The sequence below is a fragment of the Mytilus galloprovincialis genome, chromosome 1, assembly GCF_965363235.1.
Source record: "Mytilus galloprovincialis chromosome 1, xbMytGall1.hap1.1, whole genome shotgun sequence".
Classification (NCBI taxonomy): Eukaryota; Metazoa; Mollusca; class Bivalvia; order Mytilida; family Mytilidae; genus Mytilus; species Mytilus galloprovincialis.
Genome location: NC_134838.1, coordinates 96,127,082 through 96,151,645, shown reverse-complemented (window position 1 = coordinate 96,151,645; position 24,564 = coordinate 96,127,082). Strand labels below are relative to the sequence as shown.

General features: G+C 33.6%; 1 protein-coding gene across 1 annotated transcript in view; it reads right to left on the bottom strand.

Moving 5' to 3' along the window:
* Window positions 1-14,725: 14,725 nt before the first annotated feature.
* Window positions 14,726-24,564, bottom strand: part of LOC143045943 (carbonyl reductase [NADPH] 1-like) — a 38,056-nt gene continuing 28,217 nt past the window's right edge. The window contains exons 6-9 of the mRNA XM_076218798.1: window positions 19,577-19,705; window positions 18,401-18,542; window positions 16,803-16,866; window positions 14,726-14,921 (exon numbers count right to left, since the gene is read on the bottom strand). Coding sequence (XP_076074913.1) covers window positions 14,824-14,921; window positions 16,803-16,866; window positions 18,401-18,542; window positions 19,577-19,705 — 433 coding nt within the window. The 3' untranslated portion in view covers window positions 14,726-14,823. The remainder of the gene's footprint in view (window positions 14,922-16,802; window positions 16,867-18,400; window positions 18,543-19,576; window positions 19,706-24,564) is intronic.

Sequence of the window (24,564 nt, the reverse complement as noted above, 5' to 3'; positions counted from 1 at the left end):
GTTATAAAATTTTATCTAACTGTTCCATTCTCCACATTGCTTTCAGTTATGTTTATATGATGTACTTATAATATAAATGATTTTTTTAAATTCCGTGTTTTGATAAAATCTTTCGATGTAACTGAAACCTCAATAAAACAAAGACAACTAAAACAACAGTGTAAATTATCAAACTGTCATTTTGTTTTTATTTTCTGACATCAAGCTGATTCAGTACTGGCTTGATGAAATATTAGTTATACTTTGATAATAAGGAGCCGAGGTATTGATTTGGCATGGGCACAGTGATGACTTTCAAATAAAAAAGTGTTTTGCATTCCTTATATTTAGTTTTTTAAAATGTGTTCCTTGGCATTCAGTGAAGACTTGTAAATTTAATAGGAGACAAACGTATAATAGTGAAAATAAAACGAAATACAAAGTGAAGAAATATTCTAATGTCATTATGTAGCACTTGTTTCGTTGATTAATAGCGTTTAATTTTGTCAGTTTTATGGACTTGTATTTTTCGAATTTGCGTTGGAGTTTTTTCTTGTTATTGTTATTTTTGTTATACTTTTTTTTAAGCTTGTCACCATCTTAAAAGTCTGTAAAAGATCATGTGTTTGTCTTAGGACTTGGATAATTGTCGAGCATATACAAGTAGTTTTTACTTTTTATAACATGTTGTTTTTTTCTGGTTTAACAATCGGAACTATGGAAGCAGACCACCCTGAAAATTCAACTGTCTCGATATTTCCCTTGACTTTATTGTGCATATTTTCATAAAGCTTTTTATCATCATAGGGTTTAGCGTTAGCCCTTTCCAAATTATATAGTCTTTCTTTAATTACTTTAGAGGGCACTAACATAAACATTCTTGTAACTCCTTATCATTTTGGGTTCCTTGTTTTGTGACGACTATGACCCATTAAACTTTGTTACCTAAACTACGGTGGTTGGTAAATCAATTATACGACTTTTGTACATAAGGGTAGCATTGCGTGCACGTTTCTTCAGTGTTTTCTGGGAATATACACTACCAACCATTTGTTTACACGTATCACTGACACTGATACACCTGTATTGATTTCAATCTGAATTACTGTATTGTTTCATCTCGTCACTATCCTCTATAACAAAATATGATTTTCGGACGCCCCTTAGAATGCACATTTCCATGCTTGTTTATAATATTGCTAAAATTTCTTTAGCATTGTGCATCCGTCTATTTCAGCATATTTTAGCCACATTTCATTTTTTATCGTACACATAAAAAAGCGACTTCCATTGACTTTTTGAATATCAATCCGGGTCCGCTAACAAACATTTCTGCTTTCAGTCTTTCATTATTTCGTAGACAGGTCTAAAAATGTCATCAAGAGTTACTTAGTAATCACAATGTTCACATATTTGCCGAAGTTCTTGAATAAACTGGCTCGCTGACTTTCTTATCTATATCCAGCTTATGTTAAATTGTCATCCATATACGATAGAGCCGGTTTTAAATTTTGGGTGGTCATTGACTAATTTAACAATATAATCGGGCTTTTTCGTAATTCTAAAATTCCTCATAAGTTAATATGTATTTTATCTCTAAAACGTAAAAGACTACTCCCACATTTTTAAATATATTTTACAACAAACGATCATTTGATATTTATTCTCTAAATCAAAAACAAAACATGTCAAATACTCTGTTAGTGGTAACAGAATCAAAGTATTACTTGTATTTAGTATGTAGCTTAAACTACCTTAATTTAGTTACAGAATAAATATAAACCTTGCATAACCTGATCAAACCTTTTGCAGATAATTGCAAAAATATGCGTTAGCAAACACAACTTGTTCTTCCAGTTTTACAACTTTTTATGGACTAATGAACCCAAATGATAGTAATGATAAAAGAACTTCTCTAGAAAATTAATTTGCAATTAGGTTAACTCACATTACTGTCAAATGCTTAATATGATATCATTTAAGGAATAAATATAAGTAGGTTTGAGTAACTTAAAGTTTTATTTCCATTATCTATTTCCAAAACAAAGTTTATAAAAACACTTTTTGCATTCGAATGTAAAATATTTTTACGTTAAATGCTATGTATTAGGTAAAAGTTGTCTATTGTAATTTATATATTAAAGATACATTCAATATCATTTTGTCCATGTTCTTCCTTTTCCTCGACTACGAAATCAACATACCTGTACTTTAAATTACAATATACGCCGCTAAAATGGTCACTTTAACTAGGTTTTTCCACTCCCCACACATAATCTATATCACTATTTTCATTAAATTGTATAACCAATTCGCGGAGCACTTCTCTGCCGTCCATTATGGTGACCGGTCCCAAATTATCAAGGTAGATAGTGATTTTTAAGTTTGTTTTCCCTTTCAAAATGCGGTGAATTTCAACTCTCAGCTTTTTCATCCCCACTTTTTCATGTTCCAGGAGTTGTACTTGATATAAAGAGTAGATTTTGTGAATCATTGTATGATCACAAGTTCCCTTCAAATAAACATTCTGAAACTGTAAATAGTAAAATTATATTCATTTGTGTCTTTTGCCATGACTATCGCGGACATTTGCAGCTGAAACTAACATGATTACTATAAATGTTCTCGTCATTACGAATTGGTAGATCTTTACCACATTATTGCGTATTCAAACCTGTGCTAAATTGGCTTAAAAAATAACTTCAGTAAACGGGCAACAGTACAAGTGTCGCATTTGAGGGGATGCTTTTTCAAGAAACAGAAGGAAACAAAACGGAACGAACCTATTGTGTTTAAAACTTTTCTCTGTTTCCGTCCGATCCGTTTCTCATTTACGTAAATGCGGTTGACTTGTTTCTTTCTTAAGCAATCATGGAAAAAAATGAATAAAAATAAATAAAGAAGCATCAATGGTTATCATTCCCAATGAAGGTAATATAGAAAAGCGCTTCTAGTGCATGCAATTTTTAACGTGTTTCCACTTTATAAAATAGACAAAATATATGAGAAAAGTATTAATTTAATATATTCAGTTTGAATTCGTTTTTTTTTTTGTTTTTTTTTTGTTTTTTATTTTTTTGGTTAGTATGTCTTTTTTAGTGAATCCATGTCTTTTCTTAAACTTGCTTGTCAAAGACTAAAGTCTTTTAAGAGCTTTCACATGGGTTTTCGTTTAGAAACGATTCATTAAACTAATGAACCATAGGTAAGCTACACAATGTGCCTGTCTGAACATTACACAATCATGTGATTTTTAAATTTTTTTTGGATGAGTCATTTGGTTGACAATATGTAATACTAGTAATGATCAACCATTTGATTTCGGCGAAGGGTTGGTTGGATTATTTATAAAGTCGAGAGATCTAGGGCGCCGTTATAGTGCATGGCGATTTTGTGCCACTGTATCTCAGTAGCATCAGTTCGAGTCCGGAAAGGGAATATAAACAAAAACTTGCATCCGTCAATTTACAGATCTAACATTGTTGGGCTGATATTTGGACGAGCTATTTATACAGGATGTGTTTTCAGTCTTGTATCACTATCACTGGTGATCTGCTGAGTAACATCTGTAGAATTGTCACTGGTTCAGACGTACTTATAAAACAATTATTTCTGTGACTGCATCCTACATTAATGTTTAAGCCTCAACGATAGATAATAAGGCTGAACTGTAATACTCCATCTTCATGCCTTATATAACATGTACTGTGTTACGACGCTAGATAAATACTGGTGAGTAAAGGTAACACCCGGCCACCAAAAGCTTGATTTTGCCAAGCCTAGGTAGTCAAGTGGTCTAGCGCGCCGTGCAAAGTGCAAGGCGATTTGATGCCACGATATCTCAGTAGCATGAGTTTGAAACCCGACCAGGAAGAACAAAAATATGCTTGATCTAACATTGTTGGGCTGTTATTTAGACGGATTATATACAACAGTCAGGGGATAAACAAACAAGAGATTTCTATTTACTTATAAAATTCTATTCTATCGTTCTTTTCCTTGAATATTCCACTACATAAGAAAACATATTAACGTTAAATAAAGGCCACAGAGGTATATCAGTGTTCAAAAGTCATAAATCGATTGAGAGAAAAAATAAATCCGGGTTACAAACAAAAAACCGAGGCAAACACATCAACTATAAGAGGAAAACAGAGGAACAATAGGCAGTTGAAGTGCAACTAAAAAAACAGAGGATCAATAAGCAATAGAAGTGCAACTTAAACAAACTCCAACATACATAGAAACGAACTATTTGATAATAACTGCCTTATCCTGACTAAACGATGTAAATATGAAGAACATATCCAATATAGTTTACACAAAATGGTGATACATATTATCGAACCGATGCATTCTAAATTGTTTATTCTAGACGGTTTATAATTTGGATATATGTTTTAGTATGTTATAAATCAAATATGAGAATTTGAGTCAAATTGGTTAACATGAATTTGATAGCTTATGCCCCTTTAAAATCAAGAAAAAATATTCCATATTTCATATGTTTTTCTTTTCTTATTATTTTTCTTTACTTACTTGTGTTGACGACATTTTGATCTTGATCTGAAAAAAAGGTAAAAAAAAATCTAGTGTTTAAAAAGCGACAAATAATTTACAAGAAGAAATACTTATAAAAAGTAAGTATGGTAAAACACCTTTTATTTAACTCATTTTTAAGCATCAAAATGATTTTTTTAAAGCTGAAGTTTTAAGCCAAATTTATTAAACCAAATTATAGAAGGCGAAAACAAAATCCCGATAGACGTAAGTACTTAATACAGATTACTTGAAATACCAGTTGAAATTAAACAAAAGAATAAAACGGAAATCGTTGTTAGAGAAGGTAAAAAAGCCAAATTAGTATACTTGAATTGCTAATTTTATGGGTTTTAAAAGTTTCAGAAAGATGCATCCCTTATTTTTATTAACTTTGTATTTACATTGTATCGTAGATCAAATTTATTCGTTCAACGTATGTTCATTTGTGTTGCCACGCCTTTGATTGATTTAAGCCATTCCAACAGATATGTTATAGTGTGTCTTTCTATGTTGTGATGTTACACTATTGTTTCAGATAAGGCTGAAGGTTTGGTACAATCAAAACGTGTAAACCCGCTGCAATTGTTTGCGCCAGTCATAAGTCAGGAATATGATGTTCAGTTGGTGTCGATGTTGATGTGGTTCACACGTGTTTCTCGTTTTTTAAATATATTATACAATTGGTTTTCCCGTTTGAATGGTTTAACACTTGTAATTTTTTGGGGCCCTTTATGGCTTGCTGTCCGTTGTGAGCCAAGGTTCCGTGTTGAAGACCGAATCTGGTTTACTTTTATATATTGTTTCATTGGCACTCATATCGAATCTTCCTAATTTTATCTATAATTAAGGATATTATCAATATATACGTGTTTTTTTACTAACATTATAGTATGAAGCTTGGAGATTTTTGTAAACTTAAAAATAGAGTGGGTTTATTAATAAAACAGTCGATTGTGGTAGGTACAAATATAAGTGAATCTTTTTTGTGCATAAGTTTACTAAATTCCGCCGAAAATAAATCCACAAAAAGGATAATAGATTGATCTTTTGAAAGCATTAATTTGCATCTCTGTTCCCAACGTCCATCCGTTTTATCATTAAAAATATAAAGACAGTAAGTTTAAAGGATTCAACGTGATAACTGACACACGGTTTATTCAAGTCAAGTTTAATAAATATTATATACTTTAAAGGAAGGTGCCAAACGCAGGCTGCGTTTGATGACAAACATTATATTCTTTTAGCAGTTAAAGTAAAACAATTGTAGTTTAGTTACGGTATTTATAAACACAATTTCTTTGATAATCGAAGTTGCAAACATCCCTAACTCTCTTTCCCACGAAGTAGGTATTCGAATGTGTTCTACCAGCAATGAGGTTTGTTATGCCAACATAGCACAGTCAGGGCCTTCGGTGAGATGAGAATGAGAACTCCAACTCGTTTAAAATTAACATAAATAGTGAAATAAAATGTCTTATGTCTTTATGTCTTATGTCTTATGTTACGTTTCCGTTTTGTATCCGTTACATGTCCGTTATACATCCGTTGAAGGTCCACCAACGGACTTCTACCGGACGTTTAACGAATAAAACGGATGTTGAACGGATAAAACGGATGATGAACGGATCTGAAACGTATAAATGCCAATAGAAAATTTCGCGTCAGAAATGCCAATTATTGGTATGTCAGTTTTCTTGAGGTTCGTGAATTCTTATTATCATAATCGAGTTAGAGTAAGGGCACGTCTTCACTATCAAGCAGCTCTAATTCAGGTCAGACACTGCCCTTTGGTGGCATTTTGAAGAACAAACCAAAGCCAGTTACACAGAAACATTTTGAATATATATGCGATTTACATGTAATCAAAACTTTGAACGGACGTCCAACGGATAAAATGTCCGTTGAACGTCCGTTAGGCGTCCGTTTTGTACGGTACTCGTCTGTTTCGTTTCCGTTTTGTATCCGTTACGTGTCCGTTATACATCCGTTGGAGGTCCACCAACGGACTTCTACCGGATGTATAATGGATAAAACGGATGATGAAAGAATCTGAAACGGATAAATGCCAATTGAAAATTTCGCGTCAGGAATGCCAATTATTGGTATGTTAGATTTCTTAAAGTTCATGAATTCTTATCATTCATTATCGATCTTAGAGTAAAGGCACTTCTTCACAATCAAGCAGCTCTTATTATATACTCGTCTGTTGAATGTACGTTCGACATCCGTTCTGTCCAGTACGTTTCCGTTTCTCGTACGTTGCATATCCGGTGTGTGTCCGTTATGCATTCGTTACACGTTCGTTTTATTCGGTCAGAATATCAACGGACTCCCAACAGATAACAATTTTGTCAACGGTCAACTTTTATTTTCATCCGTTAGGCATCCGTTCGTGCTATCCGGTAAGGTGTGATCGAGGCTTTAATTTTCATATATTTACACAAACTTCTACTTTTTAAAAGGAGACATTTACCCTGTCGATGTTACTGTCATGCTTTGTTTTGGACTCTCTCAGAATATGATATGTTCCATTGATTTGTCTCTTGATTGATTTATGACATTTGAACACTAAATAAAAACTACTGCCGCCTTAAAGGGGCATTAGCTACGAGATGTATAAAAAATCTAATATATTTTGTTTTGCTCAATCATTAATGAAATGCAAATAGTGAAATAATAATTCGCTTTTAGCAGCCAGTATGGTCAATTTTGTCAAAATAAGCAAAATAACATTGATCATGAAATATTCACTTGCAAGTGAACAATTCGACCTCATTAAAACCGTATTTATGTGAACTTCAATTTAACCCCTTTACTTGAGATGGATAACTCGGGAATTGTATGTGTATAGATATTTAAAGGAAATGTCAACATTGAAGGTGAAAAAAGGTAAATCATTTGATTGACTGATTCGATCCACGAAAAATCATTCTTATTCTGGTAAAAACGATTATAAACACTTATTTTTCATCTATGATATGAATTGAAATAGACCTAGAATAATTCAACAGCACGAGTTTGCTTAATCTATTTATATCTATATTTATGTTTACATCGCTTATATAATTATCAGATGACTTTAGAGGTCGACTCGATAATTAATTAGATGGCATTTAGACGAAATTACACACGAAACGAAGCTACGTATTTTCATGTCAGTGCCATGTTAATTGTTTATTCTAGACTTTTAATAGTTTGGATAAATGTTTAAGATTGACATAAATCAAATATGAGAATTTGATTAAAATCGGTGAATATGAATGTGACAGCTTGTGCCCCTTTAATGTATTCACTTTATGTTATTTGTCATGTTGGCATGGTGTTATACACACGAATGTGATTTACACACCTATATAAAAGACCAAATTAAATGGTCTGTTTTGTGTCTCACCTATTCGTCTTCTGGGTATATAGACTCTTTAACCTCTGTAATAAGTTTAGAATATCAAACAATTTGGCTTTACGCATCACCGAAGAGACATCAATTGTTGAAATGAGCACCAGATGAAATGTATAATCTATATATAGATATTTATTCCACTTTTGATATAAAGTTGTAGTTATATTTGCTCGAAACTTACCTTGATGAAAATCTATGTTTATGAATCCTTTTCCGGATGGTTAAATATCCAAAAGAAATGTAAACACGTGTAATTTTATAAATCAATAACTGTATAAAATTCACAATACAATGGAAAACAACTCCACGAACTCTGACAAAAAAGGTTACAAAACAACTACTACCAAATACTTCTGGGAGTAGATTATTCTTTCACTTTAGCTTCTTTTATGGTTAGATTAACTTTTCAATAGTTATCAAAAGTACCAGAATTATAATTGTATACGCCAGACGCGCGTTTCGTCTACATAAGACTCATCAGTGACGCTCAGATCAAAATAGTTAAAAAGCCAAACAAATACAAAGATGAAGAGCATTGAGGACCCAAAATTCCAAAAAGTTGTGCCAAATTGTCAACATGTTTAATAGAAAAAATGAAATTTGCATTTTCGATCTAAACCATCACTGAAATTAATTGATTGATTCGAATCTGGTGCAGAAAAATGGATTCCATTAATGTTATAACTACTACTGTCTATGTGTCCTGAGGATTTCGCCAGCCTCGTAGCCAGTACGTCGATTCGAGCATGAAAATACTGAAAAATTACTGAAATTGGCAGTTCAAAAAACTAAGAAATAATATTTCATTACATTGTAATGAATATACCTCCCTCATGTTAAGACAATAACAATCAAAACCAAGGAGTAAATAAAGACTCATAAAACCAAAGGACATTTATAAACTTAATGATATTTATATTATTTTGATGGAAGGTTATTATGACTGAGGAAGAATATCAGATATGATTTTTGACACACTTTTGTCATCATGGCCAATCAGTTCATGATGGCGACCGTAAAATTTCTTCAGTGATGACCTTGATTTGATTGATTCATAGCCCTGTTTTAGCAAACTTTTGAGAAAGCAGTATTCCTCTTTCAACAAAATCAACGTACTTTGAGCTAGCTCTAGAGTAACGTATCAATTGAAACACATATACTCCATATGCTGGTGCCGCTGGGATGTTGCTACACAGAGATGGAAAGTTGACTATAGGAAAATTAAAATCATCGCGTTTGTCATAAATTTTGGTATTCAATCTATTATCAGTAGTCATTTCGAGAAAAAGGTCTAAATATGAAGCAGATTTATTTGTGTCGGTAGTACCTTTAATTTCAAGTTCACTTGGATAAATTAAATGTAAGTAATCACTGAATCTATTGTTATTAAGAGACAGTACATCATCAATATACCGAAAGGTGAAATTAAAAGACTGGGCTAATTTCTTTTCTCCTTTCTGTACAAGCCCTTGGATAAATTCTGCTTCATAGGAATACAAAAACAAATCTGCAAGTAGAGGAGCGCAATTGGTACCCATTGGTATTCCAATAGTCTGTTGGAAGACCAAACCTCCAATTTCAACAAATATGTTGTCAATTAAAAGTCCATCATGGCAGTGATATCCTCTTCGATGTATTTTTTCCTTGAATCTGTATGATTTTTCACAAAGTAAGCTGAATTTCTGCCCAAAACTAGATATTTAAAACGTCTAGTGCCCTTTTTGTTAAAGAAACATAAGCTGACGAGTTCTTTCAGTCGAGCTTTAAGTTTAGTATGTGGAATAGTGGTATAAAGAGTTGAAAAATCAAAGGTTTTAATGTTGGTACAATGTGTTAATGATTGAGGTTCTAAATTCACCAGTAACTCTTTTGAATTTTCTAGTATGCACATCTGATTAACACCACTTCTTGAATATGCCGTTTGGGAATATTTCTGAAGTCCTTCTTTGACTGCAGTGAGTATGGCAGTAAGAACTTTAGAAAGGGGTTTAGTGAAACACTTGAAAGAACCTGCAATATAGCTTTCCTTATAAGGGATCTTATGAAGCTTAGGAATCCAATATAAGGATTAAGCTCTGGTTCCTTGTCCGATTTTTGCTTCAATCCAGGTTCTTTTGATATGATCAGCCCTTCCGCGTTTTTATTACATATGGAATTTTCCAATATTTCGACCTCGAGCATCACTAAAGAGGCCATAATTTTCGAAATTCGCATCTGGTGCAGTAAAATTATGTTGAGAGCTTTCAAAATAACAAAAAAAATGTCATCCAAAAGAAATACTAAAGTAACCGAAATAGTCAGCTTACGAATTCGGCCCCAAAAAATACTTCTTTGTAAAAAATGTCTAGTAGGTAATTTTTGCTCATTCTTTAAAAAAAAGTACAAAAATACAACGAATTTACACCTCAGGTGGTTTCCCGCAAATTTGTTGCATCAGATTACCAACAGAATATTGGCTGTTAAACATTGAAAGTAAAATCATCCCTCATACTTTTGTGGAATGTGTATATCTGCTGGGACAATTTACGTGAACGTTTGTCTGTAACGACCACTGTTCACGACGTACCTACGATAGACATTTAAACTGTGGGATCACCAAAGGTTTCTTAACGCCTTTAATTATAAAATAATTCGAAAAATTAATCAGGAATAACCTTTATGTTTTGATTTATATAATTGATATAAATCAAAACATCGTGTTATTTCTGATTAATTTTTCGAATTACTTTATTAAGGTGTTGAGAACCTTTGGTGACCCCATAGTTTAAGTGTCTTTAAAAAGTACATAGTGAGCAGTGGTCGTTACATACAAACGTTCACCTAAATTGTCCCAGTCAATGGATGAATTTAATGTGTCAATAAATGGCCACAGCCACACTGTTTTGAATTTCATTCTATCATCTCTGTTTTTGTCTAACCCTTTGTTCAATAAAAAGTAAAAACAAAAAAATACTGAACTCCGAGGAAAATTCAAAAAGGAAAGTCCAAAATCAAAAGGCAAAATCAAAAGTCCAAACACATCAAACGAATGGATAATAACTATATTCCTGACTTGGTACAGGCATTTTCTAATGTAGAAAATGGTGGATTGAACCTTGTTTTATAGCTAGCTAAACCTCTCACTTGTATGACTGTCGCATCAAATTCCATTACATTGTCAACGATGCGTGAACAAAACAAACATACTCAAAGAGTAAAAATGTCAAAAATAGGGGTACAGCAGTCAACATTGTGTTATCATCTGATCATGATAGAGGGTTACTGCTCACAAGGAAGCTATTAAACCAAGATTTCCAAATGGTGAAGTTGAAATCATCCCTTCGTAAATTTTACGGACGCCATCACGAGTTGGTTGACCGTTATGAAATAACCGTTTCACAAATGATATCGGATATGTTCCTTACGTCGTAACTACAATCCCCTTCCCTTTCATGAATGTGACCTACCGAATTAGACTATTTACCGGATTTGTAATCACATAAACAACACGACGGGTGCCACATGTGGAGCAGGATCTGCTTACCCTTCCGGAGCACCTGAGATCACCCCTAGTTTTTGGTGGGGTTCGTGTTGTTTATTCTTTAGTTTTCTATGTTGTGTCATGTATACTATTGTTTTTCTGTTTGTCTTTTTCATTTTTAGCCATGGCGTTGTCAGTTTGTTTTAGATTTATGAGTTTGACTGTCCCTTTGGTATCTTTCGTCCCTCTTTTAATCACTATAAAAAAAAATGTAACGAAGAAGCACAAAAAGGCATACATCAAATTTAACATCCTCATTTTGCTTATCTTATACGATTTTATTTATTTATGTAAAGTCTACCCGTAAAGGATGGAAAGTTTTTAGTACTGGTGTAAAATTGCGCGTTTGAAATTCGCACAGGTAGACATAAAATATTAGAATGCAGGACAGAAAGTCACAGGACAAAAAGTCACAGACAAAAAGTCACGGACAAAAAGTCACAATTCATTTTTTTTAAAAACTTTTTTCTTTGAATAAAAAACGCTTATTTCTAAAAAAATATTTTTGTATTTCTCTTGAACTATTGTAAAAAATCTAACTTTGTAAACAAAATTTATCCAAAAAATATCAAAGTAAATCAAATAATTGTTAAGAAAACAAAATGTCAAAGTGGCTCAGCACTTAAATGGCTTCATAATGCCAAGAAATCTTTCTTTTGCATGATTAAAATTAAATAAATCTTCATTTTTCAAGTATAATGACACATTTCATAAACTTTAAAATGCATATATGTATTAAAAAGTAAATATTTCAAGATATTTCTCTTATATATTCAAACAATTGTCAACATATTATTTGTGACTTTTTGTCCTGTGACTTTTTGTCCTACCAAATTTGTGACTTTATGTCCTGTGACTATTTGTCCTGTGACTTTCTGTCCGTTTACCAAAAAATATTGTCGTTCAAAGTATGACGGCATACATAAATGCAGAGTCACGTAAAGTAGATATTACAAAAACCAGACTTAACAGTAAAAGTAATAATAATAAATAAAATAATTGTGTGGTTCAAAGTATGACGGGATACATAAGTATAGAGTCACGTCAAATGAATATCATAAGAAACAGACTTAACAGAAAAAGTAGTATTAATGAATAAAATAGTTTTGTCGTTCAAAGTATGACAAGATCCATAAGTAAAAGTAATATTAATAAATGAAATAATTTTGTAGTTCAAAGTATGATGTTTTACATAAGCACAGAGTCACGTCAAATGAATATCTAAAAAAACTGACTTAACAGTAAAAGTAATATTAATAAAGACAAATAAAAGAATACTATAACACGTTATTAAGATGATAACCAACGTCAGTACGCAAAATCTATACGTCAAAACCATCTTGTATTATTTGTGAAGTTGATACGGAATATTTATATCAACAAGTTCTTGGTACCTTCCGGTGAACTTTTTTTAGAAAAAGGACGAGACGTTCTTTGACATACCCCTGGTTCATCAACTTTCTGCTCAGACACTGGTGACGTTTTACAAAGTCTGAATAGGTGCTGCACGCTCTTGAATACCGAATAAGTTGGGAAATGTATATTCCATATGCAGGTGAAGTTGGTATATTACTACTAAGGTGGGGGAAATTGATAATTTCAAAATTAAAATCGTCTCGTTTGTCATAGATTCTGGTACTGGGATGACTGTGTATGTCAAATTCGAGGTATAAGTCTAAAAATGAGGCGGAGGAAGCCGTGTCTGTTATCTCTTTAATTTCTAGTTCTGGTGGGTATATTAATGGAACCCAATCAGAAAAGTTCGGATTGTTAATGGAAAGAACATCATCAATATATCTGAAAGTGAAATTAAATAACCTGGCTTCTTTGATCTTCTTGTTTTTGACAAGTGTCTGAAGGAACTCCGATTCATATGAAAATAAGAAGAGATCGGCAAGGAGAGGCGCATAGTTCGTTCCCATAGAAATGCCGACAATTTGCTGAAAAAGTCTACCTCCAAATTCAACAAATATGTTGTCAATAAGAAACTCCAGCATACTGATCACTTGTTCCTCTGTGCAGTATGTTTCACCCTTTTGTTCCTTATTAACAAAATATGCCTTATGGTATCCCAAAGTGATAAATTTATAGCGTATGCTACCATTTTTATGATGAAAAGCATTGTGGGTTATTTCTTTTAGACGGTTTTTCAAATTCACATGGGGAATGGTAGTATACAAGGTTGAAAAATCAAAAGTTTTGATAGAACTAATGTCAGAAAAAGTCCGAGATTTAAAATTATCCAGAAGTTTTTTAGAGTTTTTAAGACTCCACATATGGTTACTACCACTACGTGAGTAAACAGTTTTACAGTATATCTGAAGATCTTCTTTAATAATCATCATCTTTGGCTATCATTGATTGGTACATATAAGTATTTTAACCTTCTTATCTTACATATGTTGGGTTAAATCTGTTATGAGTATTTTGGAATTAAAATATCTTAGTCAAGTGACAAAAAGTTATTTCTAGCCAGAGTTTGTGTTGTAGACAGCCATAATGTTATGATGCTTATTGATGTCGGGTAAGTGTGATCGAATTTCTTCTCTTTAGAAGTTAATACTTTTCAGTCGTTATTGACTGAACCTAAACTTCGCTAGCAATTGGGTGTAATCTGGTCCTATAGCAGCTGTTGGCTCTTAATATTTAAGTTTAAACAAATGATTTGTACTTCGACGGGAATATCATAGTAATTTAATATCAAAATATAAGTTTATTTTACAAATAACTCAGTAAAGTCATTATGAATCCTGTATATGTTGAATGTTATAATGAAATAGAAAAAAGTGTTCAACGAAATTGCACATCGAAAACAATATAAAACAGTGTATTTTGATATATGATGTTGTGACTGTTTCTGTACTGCTGAAATCGAGGGAAAATTTGATATAATTCTTGAAAAACAAAAATTTTCAAAAAATGTATTATTAAATCGCTTTTGTGAATCAAGTAGTGAATAGTGTAAATGTTAATATTATGTTGTTAAATGTGTTTAATACATATTTTTTTATGAAAAAAAAATAGCAAAAATATCGAACTCAAAGATAATCCATAAATATTTGAAGTTCATAAAAACTGACAAAATAAAACATTGGACTTTATCAACTAACGGAACGAATAGAAAACAACTGTTATTTTCCTATCTTTATACAGGCATTTGTAGAAGAAAAATGGTGAGTAGGCTGTGTTTCAGAGTTTTCCTTATCATAGTTGATGTTTTGAATTTGAAATGTGCGATTTTTGTTAAATAATTTGATTTATTAACGGATTATAATGCCATCACGATAAACTTTGTCTTCAATTTTCAGTCTGCTTGATCTTCAATGACGTAATGCTGAAAAGATTGAGAAGATCTAGTTTTTCATATCGTTTTCTTTCAACCTCATCCCCAGTTTTTGATTGTACAATCAGCCAAGAAATTTCCTTTTGGACTTGTTGTTCCAGCTGGAAGTAATGCTAAATATATTGGCGTAACAGCACCTAAAACATAACAATTTTTTCAACAGATCTATTATTACAATTTCCAAACTAATCAATGATAGATTAAGAAAAATATGTTTCTTCATGCAATCTATATAATCATTGCTATATTTTGAACAATAAACGCTGTATTATAAAACTAGAGACTCTAAAGCATCTTCAACCAGAGCCATATTGTTTTATTTTATTTGGTTTTTTTTTGGGGGGGGGGGGGAGGTTATCATTTAAAGGCAATGATTAATTTTATTCCGAATTAACTAACATTTTCGGTCCTGATGACGTATTTGTCGATTTTGTCATAATCATGCAAATCAAGGTTAAAATTATCATATAAGTGCAATAACTCTTATAATGAGTCAACTGATGACAGAAGGCAACAGACAGATGAAGATTTTAACATTTGTCAAGATAATAGACAAAATATCCATTCTATTTTCAGTTAATTTTTTTCAACAATTATTCCTTTTCCCTAAATGTGACCTACCGAATAAGACTTATCACCGGGTCTGTACTTGCATGAACAACCCGACGGGTGCCATATGTGGGGCAGATTCTTTTTACCCTAGCAGAGAACCTCAGATCATCCCCGGTTTTAAGTGGGATTCGAGTTTCTCGGTCTTTTGTTTTCCGTGTTGTGTTTTGTGTACTGTTGTTTATCTGTTGATCTATCCAATTGCCATACCGTTTTCGTTCGTTAAATTCGACTTGTGAGTTTGAATGTCCCTTTGATATCTCTCGCCTGACTTAGTTATTAGTTATTGGTCTTTAATGTAACACTATTTGGTATTATACCATGAAAGGCATTGGAATGTTAAAAAAGACGAATTTACTACTTATTTGAATTTATTTTTAGGGGTTTCTTTATTAACCATTTCTTTTGGAAAAAATAACTAAGTTTGGAAAAGTTTTTTTTTTTTGTAACTTTTGTGAAAATTAGACATTGCTCTTCTCTAGTGTAAGTAAAGTGAGCAAATCATTAAATATCGATGGGGTCAACAAGAAACGGTTAAAGCAAATATAATATCCAATTAATAAGTTGGTTTATGACATAAATTTAATTAAAACACATAATAACTTCAACCATTATTTAAGAGGGGCGAAATGTTCAGAGGGACAGTCAAACTAATAGATCATAAACTGACAACGCCATGGCTAAAAATGAAAAAAAAAGACAAACAGATAAATAAAAGTACACATGACACAACATAGAAAACTAAAGACTAAGCAATGAGAACCCCACGTAAAACTGGGGATGATATCAGGTGCTCCGAAAGGGTAAGTAGATCCTGCTCCACATGTGGCATCCGTCAATTTATTATAATTGTCTATTTTAGCTTGATCTAAGCCTAACTTCATTTTTATTATGTATATCCTAAATGTACATGTATTAACTTTAATGAATTTTCAATTAATACGCGCGATGATCTACTTAAATAGCACTCTGGTGTTATGAATGCCTTAAATCTGAGAGTATGTGTGGCACATCTACCATAAAATGTTAACGCAATTAATGGCCAAGTCAATTTGGAATAAAATTGGTTCAACTCTTTCAGCCATGTTGATCACGGATGTTGGCATCCGAGGTCGTCGGACATGCTTTTTAAGCTAGATACCAAAACTATGATTGTGGCGATTTTTGGTTCTAATTGGTACAGTTGTTTCAGGAGAGAAGATTTTACGATTTACACGGTCGACAACCGACATCCAATGATGAGAAAAGCTCATCTGACCCGAATCTAATACGTATTTCTAGCTTACGTTGATGTGGTTGTGCCCTGAAAACTGGTCGCATTTCATGATTAAAAATGTAAATTTTCAAGCAGAATCTCCACAGAAAATTTGAATACAAATATGAATGTCACGGTAATTAAGAATATTTACCTTCTTGTATTGTTTTGGGTCCTTTGTGAGATGACATATCAGTTTGTACGAATCCTGGACAACACTACAAAAAGTAGTTTTATTTTCATAAAGTAGAACATATCAAAATAAAGAGACTTTTGGCCAGTGAATAGGGATGCATGCGATGGCGTGCAAATTACATCCCAGTCGTTCAAAAGACACTAATGAAATATTCAGTGATCAGCAGATAATATTTAAGCAAAGGGCAGTCCGTTTTTTTTTAATCTTTTGAGCTTACTTTACACGGTTTGGATATGGTCTGTGGATTATAGTTTAAGACCTATCGTTGCTTACATCCATGTCACTTGGTCTCTTATTGAACTTTGTCTCATTGTCAATTATACCTCATCTCCTTAATTTCATATTAAGGGTTAAAGGATGAAATGTACAAAACGCTTAGTTCACTATCATCGTTCGTATACACAAATCAGAGGATATAAAAGATAAAACATATTTCTTTGAGACTAATTCGAATTTCCAGCAATTGCTATTTTGTCGGTGGCGCTCGAAAACAAATACCAGATATCAATCTTTATCAAACATGGACGAGCAGTAAACAAACATGACATTAAAGTAAAAACAAAACATGACGAGAAACAAATGTGCACCGAACGGATAACCTCAGAATAACAAATTTTACAAGTTTTGGTAACCCATAGATTATGTGAATCACACATTCATAATAACATGAAAGAACAAACAATTAGTATCGTTAGTTACTAGTATATCATACCATGCTGCAAAGAAATCAATGCAAACTTTTTTTATATAAAAAATATCAATTTAGTTTGATGTGCAATATGCTCATGTTGAAATTGAAATATGTTTCATTTCCATGTGTTTCTTGATTTTCGTTGACACATTTTTTGTTTGTTTTAAGATTAAGATTAAGATTATATTATAACAATGTTGACACCCTGTTCCTCTATTATCGACATTTTTACCTATTTTGTCTGTCTGTTGTCAATTTAATGAAATTTTATGCAACAGTCATACAAAAGAGGGGCGAAAGAAACCAGAGGGACATTTCAAATTCATAGATACAAAATAATCTGAAAACGCCATGGCTAAAAAAGAAAAAGACAAACAAACAAATAAAAGTACACAAAACACAACATAGAAAACTAAAGACTTAGCAACACGAAACACACCAAAATGAGAGGTGAAGCTAGGTATAAAATCAAAGTTAAATCTACCAATTTCTTCTTAAAAAAATAACAGTTCGTTTGATGTGTATGGGATTTGATTTTGCCATTTGATTAGGGACATTCCGTTTTGAATTTCCCTAGTAGTTCAGTTTTTTTGTGATTTTACTTTTTTCCACATCATAAAATGCCTGTTCCAAGTCAAGAATATAACCGTTGTAGTTCATTCGTTTGATGTGTTTGGGCTTTTGTTTTTGCCATTTGATTAGGAACTTTCCGTTTTGAATTATCCTCGGTGTTCGATATTTCTGTTATTTTACTTTTTATCATACTGAAGTATGTCCACTCATTACTTAGGTGTTCCCTTTTACTGTGTTTAAAGTGTTATTTACTTATTCTTTCGTATTCAAACAGAAAGCTTGTAACACTTACGGCATTAATAATGATGTCATCCCTCGTGTCGTTGTTCATCTGTCTTTGCTGAATAAATGTCATTAGTGTGATTCCAATATGAGACATACCATAAGCTGTATTCGCAAATCCCTGCTCTTGATGTTTGCCAACTTGTGCGGCGCTGTAACCAATTAAAATACAATCAAATGCCAGACTCGTGTTTAAAATAATATCTCAGAATTCTTCACTAGTCTTTTGATAACGGACTTTTGATAATTGACTTCTTGTTTTGAATTTTTCTTGGAGTCCGGTATTTTCGTAATTTAAGTTTGGACTTGATAACAAGAACATTGAAACTAAATAATGTGTAACAAAGAGGTGATTTTATCAGGCTTCACAATTGTTAAATTTCCATTTATGTAACAACACTCCAGCAGCACATGAAGTATATATATCCCGGTTAAATTGATATTTAAGGGGTTGCGCTACCTATCATAATTTCCTTGGTAGCGACTTTAAACTCACAAAAAAGCTATTTAACCAAGACTTCCAAAGTTGAAATCTTCCATTCGAAATTTTTCCCACGGCCCCGGCTTGTCTGGCAAAACAGCCGTTGGACGTCGGATTAATCTCGGACTAATCTTACCTGTAATTGGCAAATCGTTTAGGAATTTTTAGTCCTCAATGCTCTTCAACTTCGTACTTTATTTGGCCTTTTTTACTTGTTTGAACTCGAGCGTAACTAATGAGTCTTTTGTAGACGAAACGCGCGCCTGGCACAAATACAAAATTTCAATCCTGGTATCTTCATGAAAACATCAGATCTACCCCGATTTTTTGTTGGTTTCTTGTGGCTCAGTATTTAGTTTTCTTTGTTTTGCTTTGCATACTGTTGTTCGTCTCTATGTTCTTTTTTCTTGTTAAGACACGACGTTGTCAGTACGACTTATGAGTTTGAATGTCTGTTTGGTATCTTTCGCATTTAATTTACCCTACATGAATGATATTAATAGGATTTGCAAAAAATCCTTAGTCACAAACAACTGCAAAACAACTGTATACTCTATCACAAAGGGCATATTCAAACGTCTATACATAATAAGATGAAATTACGACGAATACGTTCTCTAAACGGTTTGGTATTTTTAAACATTTAAACATCCTGATTAATTAAGTCGAAGCATAATTAAATAGACTGGTATTTGTTCTACATACTCTATGAATTGTTGTATCAGGCCTTTCAATTTATCCATTGTAATATCTGGCTGTAAAAACTGTGACCTCACTTCGTCACTGCATTGTTCAATCGCCCATTGGGAGTTAGTACTCGATATGTTGACCACTCTAAAATACAAATGCTTAAAGTCATATAATCCTTTAGTAACAAAACAACGATGAATATGTTTTATAAACTTGAATGGATAAGTTTTTGCTATTAAACACGTGTATCAACTAGTTAGTCTTTTTACTTTCAAATTATCAAAATCTTAAGAGTGTACTGGTATCGAATTAGTTTCTTCCCGTACACCCCTGATAGCTTTTTTCGGTATGCAGTCTCTCTAACCATGCATGACTCCTCGTTAACAATTCGGCATTCGCACTGTGCTAATGCGAGGGGAAATCGTGATGGAAAAAGAACAAACGTGAAAAGAAGATATAGTACACACAACTGTAACGTGTACAAAGTTCAATTAAACAAATTTTAAAAATACTAAATAAATACTATTAATCATTGCGCTACCATCTTACTAATTATACACGTACTATTAAAATGATAATGTGTTGAATGTCTATCAAAGATACCAGATGGGCAGTCAAACTCATAGATCGAAAATAAACTGACAACACCATGGGTAAAAATGAAAAAAGACAAACAATAGTACACATATGATGACACAACATAGAAAACTAAAGACTAACCAACACATTTGGAACTCTTGGTTTAATAGCTTCCTTGTTAGCAGCAATCAAGAACATCATGATAGGAAATACTAGCACGGGAATGTCGTATCAATTGGGAGATATATACTCCGTATGCAGGCGCGGCGCTGCTGAAATGTTGCTACTAAGAAATGCAAAGTTCACAACTGGTAAGCTAAGTCGCAAAAACTTCGAAAGTTAATAAGCAGCCAAAGTTTTAAATAAACAATGAACAAAAGAACTTCATTGTCGATAATACGTTAAGAATTTATATTAAATGTTAATATCGTGATGGACGTCAAGTTGGTTACCTATTCCCTATTCCCTATTCGTTACCTATTTCCTATTCCCTATTCGTTACCTATTCGTTACCTATTCCCTATTCCCTATTCGTTACCTATTCGTTACCTATTCCCTATTCCCTATTCGTTACCTATTCGTTACCTATTCCCTATTCCCTATTCGTTACCTATTCGTTACCTATTCCCTATTCCCTATTCGTTACCTATTCGTTACCTATTCCCTATTCCCTATTCGTTACCTATTCGTTACTTATTCCCTATTCCCTATCGTTACCTATTCGTTACTTATTCGATTTTTAATATCCTTCCCCCTTTTTAATTAATTATTATTATTCTTCTTCCTCTTCTTCTTCCGCCACTTTAAAAATGAACTTGTCCGCAGCATTTCTCCAAAACTACTTGTCAGATTTACTTAGGGTTTCATAAAATGTTAGACTAATATGTCTAGGTGAGCCATCAATCGCTCATTTGTGCATTGGGGTCTATTAAGGGGTATTTTTTTTTTGGGGGGGGGGGGCAGAAAGAAGGGAGGGGTTTACTATAAAACCCTATGGGATTTTATTTTCTAAAATTTTCAAATGAATATAACTTGAAAACTGTAAGTGATAGATACATGCAGTCTTCAGAAATGATTAAAGGACAATAAAACAAATCATATGAAATATCATTCCCATGAGTCCCTGGGGGGGTCATCCCTACCCCCTTCAATTCGAAAATATGCTTTTAACTTGTAAACGGTCCAGATCCCCACCCCTAAACTATATATATTCTTGTATGGGACAATAAAACTAATCAAATCAAATTAAATAAAAGTTCCTGGGGGTCACCCCACCCCGTTCAATTTGAGAATGTACTATTATCTTGTAAACGGTCCAGATCCCCACCCCTAAACCATATATGTTCTTGAATAGGACGATAAAACTAATCAAATGAAATTAAATGGAATTCCCCGGGGGTCATCCCCACCCCGTTCAATTTTAGAATGTGCTATTATCTTGTAAACGGTCCAGATCCCCACCCCTAAACCATATATATTCTTGTAGGGGACAATAAAACTAATCAAATGAAATTAAATTGAAGTTCCTGGGGGTCTTCCCCACCCCGTTCAATTTGAGAATGTACTATTATCTTGTAAATGGTCCTGATCCCCACCCCTAAACCATATATTTTCTTGTAGGGGACAATAAAACAAATGAAATGAAATAAAAGGAAAGTCCCTAGGGGGTCACCCCACCCCCTCTTGTTTGAAAACTTATAAACGGTCAACATCCCTACCCCTAAACTATATATATTCTTGTAAGGGACAATAAAACTAATCAAATGAAATTAAATGGAAGTTCCTGGGGGCCACCCCCACCCCAATCAATTTGAGAATGTACTATTATCTTGTAAATGGTCCAGATCCCCACCCCTAAACCATATATATTCTTGTAGGGGACAATAAAACAAATGAAATGAAATAAAAGGAAAGTCCCTAGGGGGTCACCCCACCCCCTCTTGTTTGAAAACTTGTAAACGGTCAACATCCCCACCCCTAAACTATATATATTCTTGTAAGAGACAATAAAACTAATCAAATGAAATTAAATGGAAGTTCCTTGGGGTCACCCCCACCCCGTTCAATTTGAGAATGTACTATTATCTTGTAAATGGTCCAGATCCCCACCCCTAAACCATATATGTTCTTGTAGGGGACAATAAAACAAATAAATGAGATAAAAGGGAAGTCCTGAGGGGGTCATCCCACCCCCTCTTGTTTGAAAACTTGTAAACGGTCAACATCCCCACCCCTAAACCATATATATTCTTGTAGGGGACAATAAAACAAATAAAATGAAATGTAGGTAAAGTCCCTGGGGGTCACCACCACCCCCTCCTGTTTGAATACTTGTAAATGGTGGAGATCCCCACCAGTAAGCCATATATATTCTTGTATGGGACAAAAAATCAAATCAAATGAACATGGGACCATATGAATTGCGAGTTATGGGAGCTTTGTTTGGGAGACTTCGTAACAGCATCCTGTTACAATTACTTCTTGTTGTTTATACTCTTATATCTGGTACTAGTTCTAAATTTGTTGAGGTAAAATGATCTTTTTATGACCTATTTATATGTGTTTGTGCTCAACCGATCCTTTTACTTTATGTTCGGTACTCATTTGTTCCTTATTTGATTTTTATACGTTCTACCTTTTAACTGCTTTATGTCCGTATGTTTGAAGATGGATCTTGGCTCGAAGGGATGAAATCACCGTGTTAGCGCTTGCATAAAAAAAAAAGATGTGGTATAATTGCCAATGAGACAACAACCCACAATAGACCAAAATGACACAGAAACTATCAACTATAGGTCAATGTACGGCCTTCAACAATGAGCATAGCCCAAACCGTGTAGTCACCTATAAAAGGCCCAGATATGACAATTTCAAACAATTCAAACAACAAAACTAACGGCCGTATGATACGGTGCTTTTTGTCCGCAATTCGCTTTTTGTCCGCTTTTGCTTTTTGTCCGATAATTTTGCTTTTTGTCCGAAACTTTTGCTTTTTGTCCGTTGCTTTTTGTCCGTTTTGCCTTTTGTCCGATTATTTTGCTTTTTGTCCGAAACTTTTGCTTTTTGTCCGTTGCTTTTTGTCCGTTTTGCCTTTTGTCCGATTATTTTGCTTTTTGTCCGAAACTTTTGCTTTTTGTCCGTTGCTTTTTGTCCGTTTTGCTTTTTGTCCGATAATTTTGCTTTATGTTCGATATAAAATGTGTATATTTTTGGCAGGTTTCATTTTGAACTTCAAAATACCATGTCCTTTTAGGAGTTAAATACAGACCATACTCACATTATAAATGATTTGTACATGAAATTTCATGTCTTTTACAATATATCGCATTACCTCTAAAATGGCTCGAAGCACTAATATCCTAGACCCGTAGGTGTTGGTCAACAGAGGGCAAGGAGAATACTCTTGTATATCCCTAAGTCTAAAAAACAACTATTGAAAGCTGGCTAAACTAAGACATACTCCAGGTAGGCCATTATACCAGAAGAAGAGGTAGTCAAACCCTTATAAATGGCTCATAGCACTTATGTCCTGGATCTACACGAGTTTATCAGCAACGAATTAAAAGGGGCATGAGTTTCGCCGGTATATCACGAAGTAAAAATAAACCTCATTATTGCCAGCTCTTCAAACTAAGAGATTCTCCACGTTGGCCATTATACCAGAGGTATAGGTAGGCAGTGCCTCTTAAATGGTCCATGGGCCATGGCACTTATGTCCTCGACCCGTACGAGTTGGTCAGAAGAGGGTAAGGGGAATACTCTAGTATATCACACAGTCCACCAAAAATAGTGACGGCTGCCCAAACTAAGACATTTTTAGGTGCGCCCTTATACTAGATGTTGGAGTAGTCATTCTCTTAAAAATGGCTCATAGCACTTATGCTATAGACCCGAACGAGTTTGTCAACAATGAGTTAAAAGGGGGATGAATTAGCCCGGTATATAACGAAGTTGAAATAAACTGTTGCCCGCTGGCTAAACTAAGAAATTATCCACGCGGGCCATAATATGAGAGGTAGAGGAAGGGATTGCCTCTATAAAATGACCATGAGCACGTATGACATAGACCCGTACGAGTTAGTCAGCAAAGTGTAAGGTTGGTACCCTAGTATATAATAAAGTCGAACTAAACTATTGCTGGATGGCTAAGAGATTCTCCGCGTGGGCCATGATACCAGAGGTAGAGGTTGTCATTGCCTCTAAAATGGCCTAAATCACTTATTCCCTAGAGAAGTACGCGGTATCATCAAAGGGTTTAAAAGGGAGTTGGAACCTCTGTTTACAAAGAAGTCGAAATAAATTATTGCCGGTTTGCTTAAGTACGAGATTCTCCAAGTTGGCCATTAATCCTAGGTTAAATGTGTGCATTGCCTTTTAAATGGCTGATAAAACTAACGCCCTAGACCTGTACGAGTTTGTCAGCA